Source organism: Labrus mixtus, chromosome 20, assembly GCF_963584025.1.
Source record: "Labrus mixtus chromosome 20, fLabMix1.1, whole genome shotgun sequence".
NCBI classification, from domain to species: domain Eukaryota; kingdom Metazoa; phylum Chordata; class Actinopteri; order Labriformes; family Labridae; genus Labrus; species Labrus mixtus.
The window spans coordinates 11,701,671-11,718,587 of record NC_083631.1 but is presented as its reverse complement, the minus strand read 5'-3'; the positions used below and the strand labels follow the sequence as shown (position 1 = coordinate 11,718,587).

The 16,917-nt window shown below is 37.2% G+C and overlaps 1 protein-coding gene across 1 annotated transcript; it reads left to right on the top strand.

Moving 5' to 3' along the window:
* The first annotated feature begins 883 nt into the window (after positions 1 to 883).
* On the top strand, positions 884 to 13,425 carry tnnt1 (troponin T type 1 (skeletal, slow)). The gene is made up of 14 exons (XM_061026712.1): positions 884 to 1,046; positions 6,630 to 6,663; positions 6,781 to 6,794; positions 6,902 to 6,961; positions 7,360 to 7,377; positions 9,950 to 9,971; positions 10,079 to 10,139; positions 10,881 to 10,997; positions 11,366 to 11,443; positions 11,608 to 11,721; positions 11,827 to 11,936; positions 12,569 to 12,659; positions 12,912 to 12,952; positions 13,169 to 13,425. The coding sequence occupies exons 2-14, from the start codon at positions 6,638 to 6,640 to the stop codon at positions 13,212 to 13,214; spliced, it is 798 nt and encodes a 265-aa protein (XP_060882695.1). The 5' UTR covers positions 884 to 1,046; positions 6,630 to 6,637; the 3' UTR covers positions 13,215 to 13,425.
* The last annotated feature ends 3,492 nt before the right edge of the window (positions 13,426 to 16,917 follow it).

Here is a 16,917-nt window from a genome sequence, read left to right as displayed (position 1 = left end):
ACTGCTTCTGTCACTTAGCTTAGCATAACACTTGACACAGGGGTTAACAGCTAGAATAGAATAGAATTACTTTATTGATCCCAAACTGGGAAATTGTGGCGTTACAGCAGCAGGTTGTCCAAACACACAATATGAGCAAAAAACACAATATAAGCAAATTTAAACACAATATCCAGTAATATTAAATACAAAGTAAATAAGCACTAAAAATATCAAAACTAAGAATGGGAATATATACAACCAGGATTTAACTAAGCATTACTAGTCTTAAATATGAAAGATTAAATGTAAATGTGCAAAAACAGAGTTGTAAATGGACAGTATTGACATAGCTACAGTAGCATGGCCCTGTCAAACAGTAGCAACACAACTGGATTGATGTTTCTAATCAAGCAAAGTGATTCATGAGCTTTCAATGTTCTGACATGTAGATTTTATTTCTGTTTGAACAAGCCCTGGCCGCTGTTTTCTTTACTTACTAGCTTCTGGCTCCAGCTTTACTTTCATTTCAAACACATTTTATCTTCTATACTTACATGTGTTTCTCATTCTACTCACCCCACGTTGTTGAGTGATTTTAAAGAAACAAACTATAACTATCATTGTCTTCTAACTAGTAGTTTCTCCTCTGTCCCTTATCTCCTCTGCCAGATCTTCCCAGCCAGCTGTCTCTCCCTCCATCAGTCATACCCCCTCCCTCTTTATTTTGCCATCCTCCTGCCCTGATGCACCCCTCCATTTGTCCAGTGAGGTCATCCCTCTGTTCTCCCTAATCCTACGAGGTGCTTATCTTTCTGCCTCTGCTTAATCCACCTGTGGCCCCCAGCCCTGACCACACACACATGCACTCAAATCCGCACATTTGCGCACACATACTCAGTTATTCTTGTATTGTTCACTTGGACACTCCATCATTCTCACAGCATGCATACACACATAGTCATTCAGAGAGCACATACACAAAACCCCTCCACCTCTGTATAAAACTCTGTCTGTCTCTGTCCGTTTGTCTGTCTCCGTCTGTGACCGCTGATACCTCCACACAGGTAAGTCTGTCTGTCCTTTAACATGTTCCTGAAAGGTTTTGTTCTCATAGGATGATAGCAGAATGATATATAATCAACAATCCAAAGATTAATAATGAGTTTTTCAAGGCTGAATAGTTTTAATATTTGAATCTAGAGTATCATCGGTCCTATTCAACAAAACGTTGCATGTTATTAGTTTCTTGTTTCTTTGTAAGGATCCCTGAGCTTGAGATTACTGCGCTTGTCAACAATATTTTTCTTACACAAAACTTCTAAAAATCAACAGTGTGGTGTAACTTTATGATTTCTGATTTATCGATTCTCAGCAAAGGAGGCAAATCTTGAGTGTCATCTCTGAAATTGACCACAGTGAAGACTTAAATAAATAAATGATAAAAACAAGAGTGTCGTTAAAAAGTCAGTTAATGATCTATCTCAAGCAAGATTTTCATCTAAAAATTATATTTTTGCACCATGAATGAAATGAATGAGACTCAATGGCTTCCTTCAGCACAACCATTCAAATATCTAAATACTGTAACGGCTACAAAGTAGACCTACGCTTAAAGGCCTTTTCATCCACATTACAAAATAACCCCTTAAATACTCATAAAAATATCTAGCCATAGGGAGTTTCTCCGTTATTTTGTTTTTGTTATCATCTTTTGAAACTTCAATCACTACTCCATTGCAATGGAGGTGTTTGGAGATTCAGTTGTGTTCAAAACATTTATCTTCAGGAATGATTTTCTTACCAAACTGAGTGATTCAGTGTTTTTATGAGATGTTAATTCTTCATAATCACAATCTGCTGTTTTTGCAGAAATTACATTCACCTCCATTCTCCTCAAGGGAGAGATGTGTTTTACCCTTTTCTATTTTTTTTCAAGAGTTTCCTTTTCACATTTAATTTAATTTTCAGAGGAAAAAATACCAAGAAACAAAGAGAGAAAAACAAAACCTGTTCCCCTTCAAAACGCTCCATCTGCTACGATTTGCTCGCTACCTGTAAGAAAAAAAGAGGTGTTACACTCACTTAACAATAGAGCCACACTTCTGCCAAAAACCAAATAAAACATTCAGAAAATGGTAGAAATCATGGATACCACAGTGCTGTATAGTGTGCTTGCATGTCCAAAATTCAAGATGGCAAAGGTCTGACAGTTAATTAGGCTTTTGTGACTTCAGTATGGGTATGTGTCTGTGTGTGTTTGTGCGCGTTTGTGTGCGTTAGCCTATCGTCCTTCACATTCTTCCTTTGCTTCTTTGTTCACTGCCAGCCACATACAGAAATGCTGGCAGTCTGAGGTCAGGCTAGCTAACTTTAGAATGTATTAAACACCTGTCTGCATACACAAATGTTATCTATGCAGTTGGGTGTGTGTGTGTGTGTGTGTGTGTGTGTGTGTGTGTGTGTGTGTGTGTGTGTGTGTGTGTGTGTGTGTGTGTGTGTGTGTGTGTGTGTGTGTGTGTGTGTGTGTGTCTGTCTGTGTGCAGAACATTAACAGACCAGTTCAGTGTCAGGTTCCGTTTGTCGTCTGGTTAGCAACCCTCCTTTTGTTGCCTCGTTAGAGCAACATGTTCATAATGTCACAGCTTAAAGAACATGCTGAATATTTCTTGTGGGATTTTCTCTCAGGCAACACTGTGTCCCCCCCCCCCCCCCCCCCCCCCCCCCCCCCCACATCTTTTTTGCACATGAGATAATAAGGAATTGCCGAACTTTGAAATAATTAAAAATGCACAGCTTAATTTACTTTAATGAAGTTATTTTGCCAGATTACCTTTCTTTCGTCATGCTTCTTTCCCCCACCTCTCCTCTCTCTTCACAGCCAACTGTAGCCTCTTTTTAACACTTATGGTGTATGGCTATTGTTGCCCACCTCCTTTACTGTACTCACAAACATTGCCCTTGACTCAAATTAACCCTATTAAGGCTCGAGCCTGGAACTTGACCCTTCTACCATATCCCCCTTTTTTTGTTCCAAACAGGCAGTTTTTATCTACAACATGTCTTCCTCATTCGTCATGTACTTATTAATACGTCTTACCTTTACATACCTTCTGAGTAAAGGCCTTCCCTTCCTGCTGAAGGATACACACAGAGAGGCAGAGTTTTGAAAAAAGTACTGGCCCCATGAAACTTGAACCGCCTGTCCCATGTTGATATTATGAGTGACTGTGCTGCTCCACAGTGACTACATACCACATACAATTAATGAATATAGGACACATTTTAGTCTTATCTCTGCACAAATTGGAAAACAACATTGAATTATCAGGATGTTTGAAGCTGATTTGTAAACTTGTAACTCTGTCCAACTCTTTCAGCTCTCTTTTCTCCACCAGCACCTCATGATATCTGGCTCTTCACCTGCTAAAGCTTACCTTTGGTCACCAGCTAGTTGCTAACTCTCTACTTTCTAGTGCATGTGTTAGCGTAAAGTGGATGTTTCAGTTTGTTTTTAATCTGTGTTGTTGAAAGCAGCTGCCTTCTTTAAAATTAAAGCTATGGATGTGATGTGTTGAAAGTAAACTGTAAAGACGTCATGCTTATCAGAGAATCAATGAGCTGGAAATATAAGACTGTAACGCTCTGTAAAGCTGAGGTGAGCTGCAGATTCGGGTGATAATTCTTTGAACTCATCACAACATTATTAATTGTGATAAGCCGTATGTATTTCAGACTGTTTCTTTGCCAAGTGCAGAATCTTACGTAAGCACCTTATGACAGAGCTAAGTAAGCTGTTTCCCCTTCTTCCCAGTTTGTACTTAGCTATTTTACTTGCTGTCAGCTGCAGTTTTATATTAACCGTACAGACACACTTTATTTTCCAAGATGACAAACAGCCTTTAAGCTTAAGAGATAATGAATGTAAAAAACAAAAATAGAAAATAGTTTCAAACTGTAAAGGCTTGAACTTATCACTTCAGATGCTCTGTAAACACAAACAGAAGGAGGCTTGATTTCAGTGCATGGAAGATTTGAGCCGTATCTAAATGCCTTTGAAAGGACTGATGGTGCCTGCTGTGCTAAGCTGCTGGGTCTGGCATGACAACAGGCAGAAAAATAGACAGAGGAGAGAGGTGGCAGAGCTGTTGATGACAGCTACTGACTCCACAAATATGACCCCAGAGTCACAGGGTCACTCTAAAATCCACCTGATGACAGAGAGATAGAGAGAATTATTGTATAAATTTGGAAAGTGATACTACATGGATGTTAGATTTATTTAAATTAAAAAGGAAGGCAACTTTCATTTGTAATAATTATGGGAAAAGTTTAGAACTATATTTGGGCACATTTTAGTGTAACTTTTGACCGCTGGAAAACAAATACTACAGCAAAACTGACATGCACTCTTGGTTCCTCAGTTACTCATTTAGCATATCAAACTGTTCAATGAGCAGCTGACAAAAAAAAAACAGGACTGAGGGAGAAGGGTGAGTGAGGACAAATGTAGAGAGAGTGAGAAAGAGAGAGATGAGTTAGGACACTAGAAAGTGAGAGTAACCTTATACCTCCTGGTCTTTCTGTTTAACCCTTGTAACATTCTCATCTGTTGATGTCCATCAATCTCATTGTGTCCCCTGCCAGGAAGGTGTCAGCAAACACCTACTGTGTCTGTCCATTGGTGGTTTTATTCCAGGACAATGGCAGCTCAGAGGGACAATTTATAGCTGAACAATCTTAGTTTGCATTTGTGTGTCTTTATATCTCTATAGCTATTCATTAGAGGAGAATAAGGCCATGTGTTGTTCATTGTTGATGACTCACTCATCTATTTATGCACAGCCAAGCCTTCAAGCCTGCATTTATAACGCATTGTTATAGCTCTTAAATACTCTACGTGGTTTTGCGATGTTAAGAATCCTGATGTCCAGAACGTGTTTCATGATAGTTGGCAAAGTCTCCCAAATGATCTACTATGTTGAACACAATAAAACTAGTCTTTGAGCTAAACTTCCTTAGCAACCATTACAAGTAGCAATGCTTTATGTAAATGGTAGATACCTTTAATGGCTAAATTAAAAGATAGCAAAAGTTTAAGGATTCTATTCAGTCAAGTTTCTATAGCAAATTGTCCGAATATCTGCAATACTTGTTGAGAACTTTTACTTTAAACCACAAAGTCAACTTCAACTCTGAATACAATTAAAATCTTGTAACATTTTTCTAATGTTTTTGTATGGATACATAAAATGAGTAAAAAGAATCCTCTATAGATCCACAAAATGTTGTGAAAAGGTTAGTTTATCAAAAAAGCAAATCCATATTCAGGAACAAAGTCAGTAAAAGCCTAGACAGGGACAGGGGTTGCAAATTAGCCAAGGCTAGAAAGTTTTATGCATGGCATTTACTTTGTATTTAACACATGAAGCAATGTTTACTGCATGTGTCCCTGTTAAATAAATTAATAACAAATAAAGTGAATTTGTATAGTTCAAATGAAAAAAGTGCATACAAATACATTCTTAATATAATGGGAAGCCAGTGCTAAACTTAAAGCTTAATGATTTAATGTGTAATAATTGTGAGCAGCAGTAGCTCATTCCGTAGGGACTTAGATTGGGAACCGGAGGGTCCTCAGCTCAAGTCCTGATGCGGACCATAATATGGAAGTTGATCTGCTAGCTGGAGAGGTGCTAGGGCACTTCCAGAGTACTGCCAAGGTGCCCTTGAGCAAGGCACCGTAACCCCAACTGCTCTGATGCGCTCCCTGCGTAGCACTGTGTAGCAGCCCCACTCTGACATCTCTCCACTAATGCATGTCCACAGGTCCTGTTTGTGCATGTGTGTGATTCGGGTCTGTGTGAGAAGCAAGTCTCTCAATAACAGAATGTAAAACCATAATTTCCCCCAGGGATTAATGAAGTATATAAAATTTAGAAATTAAATAGAATAAAAAACATTGCCTTGTAAAGCTGAATATCATCAGTATAAAAGTGATATAAGATTATTTTAAATTGCTGATGAAATTACCTAAAGGACGCATACCTTCGATAAATACATTTGGACCCAAGACAGATCCTTGGTGCACACCACAGTGCACCACCACAGTGCACCAAGGTAGTTCGAAGCTTTGCTGAACTGAGGAGAGGGAAAAAACGAAACAACAGATCTGTGTGGATCAACCTTCCTCCAATTAGTTCATGAATGAGCTTGTTGTGCTTAAAAAAACAAGTCAAGGCTTAAAAAAAATTCATATGGACTGATCTTCTTGGTACCAAGAATAACTAACTATTTTCACATCATTAATTCCTAAAGGCATCAATACATTTACAATACATTTTAATCAATATCAGTTTTTAAAAAATCATCCTGAGGTTGGAGTTAGAGAATAAGTCCAGAAACCAGGTCAAAATGATTTAGTCTCTGTTGACCATGAAGTTTTTAGTTATTAATAGTTTGATTTTTCTTTTACTGATCACCTCAGTTGTTGTTTTTGTCTGTAAAGCAAGACGTCCAATTAATCTTTAAATGTCAGTAAAGCTTCCCTGAATAACATCTTATAAATGTATCAAAACATAAATTACTCTCTCCTGATATGTTTCTGGTTATCTTATTGATTACTCTGTCATTGTTTCCATTCATGTCAGTTCCAGTCATGTCAGATATAGAAGAGGAATACGAGTAAGTACAGCACCATCCCTCAACCCTTATCATTTGTCAAAACGTATTTAAGTCAGTGCAATTGCTTCAACTTTATTATTATTAGTTGAACATGTTCTTTTTCCCTCATCTCTACAGGGAGCAGGGAGAGGGTAAGTTCAGCAAGACGTGTCCATATTTGCATCATACTTTGAGTCCCTTAAAAAACAAAAGGGATTACTGAATTAGTTTAGATATTCATGTTTCTCTGGGTCTGCAGAGGAGCAAGAGGAGGAGGAACAGGAGGAGGAGCCTGAGCAGACAGAGGAGGATGGAGGAGGTAAGGACTGAAGACTCTAAACAGGGTTGCTGTATGCCACACAAAGAGACTGGAATTTGAACTGGTTTAGTCAAATACAAAGTAATAATGGTACAAAAACATATAGATATGGTGTATATTTGAAGAGATACATTTGTGTACTTATAGTCTGGAGAAGCTCTAAATTAACCCATCATATTCTACAATTTACTCCTTTATAGCTGTGTGAGTTATACATAGAGACATAGTTAATTGATTGATCGATTATTTATTTATTTACATGTCATGCACACAAAGTGCCCAACCCTCATGGGCTTATAAGACAACAGAAATGCAGTTGCAGTTACAACTCTGACCTATCAATTCCCTTTTTATCCTGCTTTCCTATTGGCTGACACGATGCTGGCTTGGGCCATCAGAGCAGCCAGAGTACCAAGGTAGGATAACACATCGTCACTCAATTTTATCTGCATTTTATCAATAGCCCTACAAAAAGTGTCAATGATGACGTCAGTCATAATAACCCATGAAATATACTTTTTGACATATAAGAATACAATTATATGTCATACCTGAGCTTGTCCATTGACATTGTGATCGTGCCTTTGTTGGTGTTGTGAAAATGTTGCTGCTATTTTTATTGCCTGCTATTGTAGCTGTTAGTAAAGCGTTAACAACCAATAACAAAAATCCACTGTGATATTTCTTTCATCTTGTCCACTCTATGCATTGTTCTAAGATCAATTCTTCTCTCAAAATGTAAAGCTTCACTTGATTTGTTTTCTTGAAGCATACAATGGATCAAATGACCATATGTAATGGTAAATGATTGCTTATGACAAGAAACCCACAGATAACAACTTCAAACACATACAAAAAAACGCTGTATTTATTGTGTAAAAAGCAACAATTCTCTTAGCTCACTTTGTTTAAAATGTTGATAATTATCTTCAGGATTCAGGTCTTAAAAATATTCCAAAGTCACTACTTTCTTGAATGACTTCTGGGGTCTTGCTGATTTTCAACAAGTGAATAGTAAAAAACCCAAGATGATAGAAATGTCTCACTAGTCTGATCCATCTGTTTAAAACATGTTGAACCTTTAAAGGCTACAGCCTTTTTATCTGTTCTGACATTCATTAACACATATGCATAGCAGGTGTGAGTTTCTGTTCTACAAGGAATTCTCTGTGGATTTAAATCTTTGTGAGCAGGGTCAAAGTCTCACCATGTTTAAGGGCACACGATAAGACAACATTTGTCTACAAATGGTTGGCTGGTCTATGAAGCCAGGTTTCCCACTGTAATGAAATTCATGGAAATTTCTAAAATTAGATAAACTAGTTTTCAGGCCTGTATATAACTGGGAATTAATATAAATGCTTACTAAACTTTTGAACAACAGGACTTAAGACTTTATTTGAAAATATATTCACAAAAAAAAAAATCAAAAAATGCATCAAATGTTATGCAAAATACATTCTATATATTACATTCACAATCAAGTTGAGTCTGGCCATTTTATGTCAATTTCACTTAATATACATGACGAGCCAGGAAATCTCTAAAACAACCATCTACAAGAACCAAATTTTTAATGCATATGTGCATAATATTTGAATGAATGTTCAGATAATATGCTGCAAAACTTCATTTCCCGACAGCCACAGTGGTATACATATTATGCCAGTCAATGATGTGGCTCCCAGTGCATGATAGGAAATGAATGTTTGGAAGCAAAAGTAAAAAAAAAAAGCTGGCAAATACAAATATTTTCACTGTCTTGCTAAGGCTGGTTAGCTCAGCATCAAGGCTGGCGATGGCTTGTTAGCTATCAACTATCAGAAAAAGTCATCTTCTGTTAATCAGTGAACTATAAAGTTGCGTAGAAGCAAATGGATTTTGTGAACTTTGGATAGAGCCAGGCTAGGTGATTTCTCCTGTTCCCAGTCTTTGTGCTAAGCTAAGCTAACTAGCTGCTCCTGGTAGCCTCACATTTATAATACAGACATTAGAGTGGTCACTATATTCTTTTCTAACTGTCAGCAAAAATTAGAAAAATATATTTGAACATGCTGCAATGTCAGATATTAATTTGGGTCTTCCAATCCACCCTCACTTCTTCCCTTCTTATCTCCTTTTTTCCCCTAACTTTGATTTGTTACTTTATTTTTCCATTCATTATACTTTTGTCCCACAATCATTTGGGTGGTCTTTCCTCCTTTTTTACTTGGTTCTTGACTCCTTATGTCATATGTATATCATTCTGTGTTGTAAATGTCTTTCATTCACTTAATCGTTCACACCTTCTTTCCAACATTTTCCCCTTTCACCTATAATAATTTATTTCAACTACAAATTCCACATTCATCGCCCATTTCTTTCTTTGCTCCTCCCCCTCCTGCCTCTCACCTTTTCTTTCCCATTACTCTCCTATTGTTCACTCTCACGAATAACTCCTTAATTTCTACATGTTTTATTTTTGTTGCCATACTCCCATCTTCCATTCTGTCTTCTTGTTGCTGGTCCATCAGATCAAGAAGCCCAGGAGGAAGGTGAGAAATAGTACAAACCCAAGATTTTATCAGATTCCCAAGACCTTTGTTGGCTAACTCTGCTGTTTTCCCCTAAACATCTAACATTAACATTATACATTTATGAATTAAATTGCAATGAGTTTTGGACCTGGTGTAATTTAATCTCCTAAATAACTAGAATCCTACAAATTCCCCAATTTCTACAAGACAATGATTGCCTTTACTTTAAATAAAAAGAGAATGATATCATGAAAGTGGTCAAAATATCAAAGGGAAGAAGTTCAGTATGACCCTGGATTGGTAAGGATAGTGGTTTTTGTTTCCCCTTTAATTTTCTTATTTCAAGCTTGTTGTGCTTTTGGTTAATTTAATATTTTTTTTCACATTAACTTTCAGTCTCAAATAGAGTCCTTCAAACATTTTTATTAACTCATAAGACCTTTTCTTCTCTAAATTTTTATTTCATCAACAGAGGAGGAGCGCCCAAAACCCAAGTATGTTCACGCTTCCTTTCTCAGTCCAGAATGTTATTTCATTTTCATGTCATCTTTCAAATGCTTTCTCAAAATGATGTAATTTCATGCCTACTTTTTGTCCTCAGACCTATTGCGCCTCAACTTGCCCCCCCAAAGATTCCTGAGGGTGATAGGGTGGACTTTGATGTAAGTTTTAAAATTGGTTTCATTTTTATCCTTTTGTTTTACTTGTTGGTAGTCATGTGCATAATTCACCTTGAAGTCAATGCTGCTAGTATTGTAGCTTAGGAAAGGAAAGTTAAATCGTCAACTCAAATTGACTTGTTTTTCCTTTGGCAGTACAGGAAAAGTTGTAAGATACTTCTAATCATGAATGAGGTGTTCCGCAAGGAAATCTATTAGGGCCACTTTAGTTGTATGTATGTTACAGGGTTGATTTGCAAAAAACACATCATAAATTGTAATAATTTTTTATTCAGAGGAAACGCAAGTATTTCTTTCTGTAACAGAAAGTTTTATTAGCTAAGCCTGTAAAAATGTTTTACCAGTCTTCATTAACTAAGCATGCTCTGACAATGAAGAAATCATTCTTACAACATACATAAACATTGCTAATTACTAAGCAAGTAAGTAAACCGCTTCACAAAACAAATATATGGTTTCTTTCTACACTATGTACTCAGAAATATTGTGTGATTTATTCACAATATCACAATACTTGTGATATTGTGAATAAATCAAAATGCTCTTGCCCATTTCAGTGTACTTTTTAAACCTTAAAAACGGTTTAATTTATATTTCAATCAATGACAGGACTTTTTCCAAACCTACACACAGGATGTCAATATTGAGTCTTCACAGATTCAAAAGCATCAGTGGTAAAGTTTCAATCGAGCATTTTGAAACTTCTTTGTATTTGTTCACCAGGACATCCACAGAAAGCGTATGGAAAAGGACACACTGGAGTTGCACACTCTGATTGACGTCCACTTTGAGCAGAGGAAGAAGGATGAGGAAGAACTTATCGGGCTCAAGGACCGAATCGTAAGTTACATTATAAGCTGCTATATACATTACAGATGGATTGATATTATGCCAACCCTATATACTAACCCCTATAATTGGTTCTCAAATATAATGCATTATTTTTCTGTCTGTGACCCTTGAATAAAAAGTGTCTAATATGACTCTTGGCACAATGCAGATTTTTAATTAAAGATAATTACATTTTTGTACTGGAACCATGCCTTGAGTGAAAAATATAGATGTGAAGAAAATATCACCATTGAAGTACAGTGTAAATGAAAAGGAAGATGTTACTATATAATTAAACCCAGCAGTTCATAGTATTTGTCAAGACACTCATGTTTTGCATATTGTATGACCATGTTTTATCGCTACCTTGTCATCAGGAGCGTCGTCGGTATGAGCGAGCAGAGATCCAACGGGTCAGAGCAGAGAAGGAGAAGGACAGACAGAACAGGATTGCGGTAACTCACACAAATCAAAACATGTTAATATTGAATAGCAAAATATCCTGTAACACTTTAGTTTTATCAACTACTGTACGTGAAACCACTAATAATTGTTGTACAAAAAGTTGCTTGCATGGTCTTGTTGTTTATTAATCACTCCATCCTTCCTCCTCTGTCAGGAGGAACGTCACAGAAAAGAAGAAGAGGAGGCCAAGAAGAAGGCTGATGATGATGCCAAGAAGAAGAAAGTGCTTTCTGGCATGGGAGCGAACTTCGGAGGCTTCCTGACCAAGGTCAGACAGTGGCTAATGTTCTATTACAACAGCTGTTATTCTCAGTCATCCAGCAGTTGATTATAATGTAGGATTTCTGGTGGCTATGTGTGTGTTGTGTGCCAGGCTGAGATGAGGAAGGGGAAGCGTCTGACTGGCAGAGAGATCAAGAAGAAGACTCTGGCTGAGAGACGAGAGCCGCTGACAATTGATAATATGAGAGAAGACGCGCTCAAGTGAGTCGGTCTTTGATATTCCGACAGCTGAATAATGATGTATTACAGCTGCTTTAAAGTTCCCATGACATTGAAATAGCTGTGGAAGTTTTTGTATGACATGTGCCTGACCTATATGACAGTATGTGGCCGAACAATTACAAATTGTCCTTTTTGTAAGAATTCATGATGATATCCTAGAGTTTTATACACCTGGCAAATATAAAAATGAAGATGACTCTTCCTACACTCTGGGCTGTTTATTAGCTTTTTGTCCAATTAAAAACTTTTAGAGGTTTTAAAGATTTAGATCCATCCTTTTAATGACCTTTCATTCTGTCAGTCACCAGCCGGTGTGCCAGACCTTCAAACAGGCAGTTATTTTTTCACCACTTGATTTATTTGTTATAACGGTTTTAATGTTCTCAAATCAGTCCTATTGGTTACTTTACACTAATCAATATGTTTGACATCTTCAGTGACTTCCTGTGTTTAATGGGAAAATATCATTATGGGGATATTTGTATCCTGTTGTAAATGCTAAATGCTAACTCTCTATCTATGTTATCTATGTTCTTGAATTGAAAGACTGACTTAGAAGCAGTTGCCTGTTAGTAACAATCTTACACCTTTGTCTAAATTTGTGTTTCAAGGCAACGGGCCCAGGAGATGTGGAACTGTATCTACCAGCTGGAGTCTGAGAAGTTTGACTACATGGAGTACATGAAACACCAGAAATATGAGGTACTGCTATGGTCACAAACAACATGAACAGTAAATAATCCAATGGCAGGACCTTAGTTATAACTTCCTTACTATGGAAAACTCATCTACTGTTCCTTTACTTCTTTTACTTTTTTGACAACGACTTTGGTAATTAAGCAAGAAAGAGTGTCAAGCATGTGATCATTACTTCTGAAATGTGAGGCCTCACAAATACATTAATAATTGGAAGATCTTTGTTTTTTTGATTGACCTTTTTTTTGCACATTGCAGATCATTGTGCTGCTGAACAGGATCCAACATGCTCAGAAATTGTGAGTAGCTATTTTTACAAACTATGAAAATCTGACATCTGAGTATGACCTCACTCTTACAATTCGTAAGGTCTTTGACCTGCTCTTTTGTATCTAAAAGTGTCTTGAGATTATATTTGTATCTGTTTTGTTTGCCGCTATACAAGTTAAGATTGATTGATCTGTTTTATAAAGTCCCTGTGACATCCTTCCTTCTCTCTTCTCTCCTTCCTGCAGCAAAAAGGTCCATGGAAAAGGGAAGGTGGGCGGACGCTGGAAGTAAAAGAGGGCAGAAGAAGAAAACAAGATAACAAAGGCACAATGATAATAAATAGTTCTGTGACAATGTAGGGATGGAGTAAGCTCACATTATCCTCTTCATAGTCCTCTAGTGTCAGAGTTGCTCTTTAGGCCTTTTCTGTGTTTGTAAAAGATGTTGAATGTTTCTTGATAAAATGTATTGATAATAAAACCAGATGCATTACTGTGCTATATTACTTTACCAGGCATACATATCAAGTCCAAATAAATGAAAAGTGGTAATAATGCCATATGGGTTGATCACCGCACTGATGCTGTAATAATATGTAATGTCATTTGGGCAATCAAACTTCAGGTGAGTTGGCAACAATAGCTAGCGTGCTCTAAGAGAAAGGTTTGAAAACATCATACATGCAAAAGAGAAAAGCTCAGTCTGTTAAAAACAGAGGAGCAGGTTAGTAAAATGACATTTTACAAATCAACAGGGTTCAACCTTGACAGCACATCATCAGGGTTTAAATGATGGGATTTTACCCTTTCATACATTCCTTTGAGGGAATGCTCTTTTTGGGTTATTGTGTTTATTTGGTGGGTGATAGTAAGTATAACCAAAAAGTCACAGAAGTAAATAAGGGGGAAAAGTGTTTTACTGAAACCTGTATTTATTGTTGCATCAAGTTAAAAAATGTCCAAACGCAAATTTTCACCTGCCTCCATTTAAAAAAAAAAATCAGAACTGTTTATCCTTAAGCAATTTTTTTCTTCTTCTGAAAAACATCAATGTGGGTACGCTACAGTCCAGTTTCTCACACTGTACAGGCTGTCACATAGGCTGCAAAGGCTGCTATGTAAAGTGTCAATCAGTATGAACTAATTCCATTCATATGCATTCATACCACCGCCAAAGCAGCAAGAGCAACTTGGGGTTAAGTGTCTTGCCCAAGGACACATCTGACATGTGGCTGCAGAAGCTGGGGATCAAACCCCCAACTGTTTTTGACTCTCTAAGCTAAAGTCGCCAGTTTAGCTCAAGATTCAAGCTTAATCAGCTTCCATCTTACCTGGAGCATAAAATATGTAACAAGCTGAGTGAGCTGTAGGCAGAGAGCCAGAGACATGAAAAGATAATGAAAGAATGAGCAGAAATAAACGAAAAGACGTGGGAAGGTGACCTCGGTCTTGCATTTCAGATGTTTGTGTTTTTTATTTTTGTTGCACAAGAACAATAATTTATCTGATGTTGGTTACCCGGCCATTGAACAATGAGAATCAACCTGAAAAATATTTGCCCATATTTGATGTCCAGACTACTTGGAACTTTGCTAATTTTTAATACAATTAAAGTGCAAAAAGAATAGAATAAAAAGTGCCGTCATTGTGGACCAGTTTGTCGGTTCAACTTGTACAGAGTCCTGTTCAGTCCTGTTCCTTATTAACAAAAATCTTTAGTTGTTAGTTCTTTTAGAAATACTACCCTGTTGAGTTGGTTTCATACCGCTGCATGACATAAACACATCCGCAGCAGCAGCTACTTTATTTGTTCACTGTAATAAAATGTCTGAATGACATACAGCCACTGTATCAAACCCTGCCTATATTAGGAAAAGGTATGTTTGACTAGACATGAATCAGAAGCAGAGACAATTTCCCATTGATCTGTTCTGGGAACGGATGTTTGGTTTGTATAATTATACATGTAACCATATAGAGATGGAGCCACTGCTCTAGCACTTTCAGTTGACACATTAACCCACTCAACAGTATGGGTGGAAATCACCAGAGTCCCCACGATACGATATTATTGCGATACTCGAGAAACGATGCAATTCTATTGCGATTTTTAACATTTTGCAATACGCTGACAATTGCGATACAATATATTGCGATTAAGCTTTTTAACTGCATGTTATGTCTACTACACTAAACTAAATCAAGAACTGTTTATTCAAATAGGATTAAATTCTCAGTCTGTTCTTCTCACTTCAGTCTTTATATTTGTATTTTAGTCTAATTGAACTTGAACATGAATTCTTAACAATGTCATTCGTTCAGAATGAATTTTGCAACCCCTTCAGCAGTTAAAAATGAAAAAAGAATATCTAGAATAACATATTAAAAATATCGATACTTGGCCGTCATGAGACCATATAATATCGCCACACAAAATATTGCGATACTATACTGCATCGATTTTTACCCCACCTCTAGTCAACAGTATCATAATGTATTTTTTGTTGTGTATTTAAAGAAATGTTTGAAGTGTTGTCCATTCATTAGCCTGTCGATATCTGTTTTCCTGCTCAGGGTCAAAGTGGGCTGGAGCAGATCCAAGCTGTCATTGGGTCAGAGGTGGGGTACATCCTATACAGGTCACCAATCAATCACAGGCACAGTGCGTATAGTTGGGAAGCATGTCTTTGGATTTGAGAGAAAGCTGGAATACCATGTGTGGGGAAAACATGCCGACCTAAAACATATCCCACAGATAGAGCCCTGACCCGCAGAGATTGGAACCAGTTACCTTATTGCTGTAAAAAGGAACAGCACCATCAACTGACAGCTAACTATAGCCCTGTTGTCAGTGTTGTCATCAACATAAAACTAGAGTAAAGAGCTCCCTCAGGTGGAAAAACATGCTCATTGCTTTTTTGATGAGACTGCAGAACGTCATGATGTAAAAAATTGTACACACTAAACACACACAGCACTGGACAACATTCAAACAGACATAGGCTGAGTCCCAACAGACTTTTTAGAAACATCTTTCACATTGTTTATCCTTAGATTTCTCATGAGATCAAATTCAAATGTTATGTCTACATGTTGTTTATGATCATTAAAAAAAAGTTTACCACAGACAGAAAAAAAAAGATCAACTGTTTATAGTGATAGCTGAATAGAAATTGCACCTCACTGTGAAATATGAACGTGGTACCTACTATCTTACAGTAAGACAGTTTTTAAAAGCAATCTTTCATTCTTTTAGTCTTCTTGAGAACAGAGATTATTTTCTCTCTATTTCTTCTTCTCTCCTTTCTGCTGTAATTATGTTTCCTGTAAACGCCCCTCCCCCCTCCACTCCCTCCCCTAATTCCTGCCTCACATGTTTGGATCAGTGCGTGAGACAAGGACTAAAGAGGGCACACTGTTAATCCAGTCTTTCACTTACTGCAACAGATCAGCACAAAAACATACACTGACCTGGTCCTCAGTAACTACAATCACCTTTTTCAATGAGGCGTGAGATGTGATCACCACAGTTTTTTCCAGTTAAAAAAGCTCAAGCGTTCATTATGTAAATTGATCAGTGGGACTAATATAATCACAGGTGGAGGGATCACTTACTTTTATAAAATGACAATAAACAGATCAAGTCTTCTGGATGCTACTTTGACACTATCAGTGATACACAAAAGAGGACAATCTTCTCATGTATTCACGATATGTCATAAACATATAATCATTCAAAAGGATCTTTCTAAAGATTATGTCATCTTTAACCGTGTGTGTGTGTGTGTGTGTGTGTGTGTGTGTGTGTGTGTGTGTGTGCGTGTGTGAGACAGATACTTTCTGCTAGTGTGCAATTGAAAAGCTATCATGTTTGCACATGATGGTATTAATTCCGTGTGTATTCATGTTCATCCATCCATCCGCTTAACCATCTGTTGTCGTTTGGTTTCATTTGTTCAGCTATTTATTTACAATCACACAATAAGAACCAAAGG

Excerpts from the sequence above, each read along its gene's own strand:
- tnnt1 (XM_061026712.1), top strand. The coding sequence starts at position 6,638 with ATGTCAGATATAGAAGAGGAATACGA. Across the intron at positions 9,972-10,078 it reads GAGGAGCGCCCAAAACCCAA|ACCTATTGCGCCTCAACTTG; the intron begins GTATGTTCACGC and ends TTTTGTCCTCAG. Across the intron at positions 11,722-11,826 it reads TCGGAGGCTTCCTGACCAAG|GCTGAGATGAGGAAGGGGAA; the intron begins GTCAGACAGTGG and ends GTTGTGTGCCAG.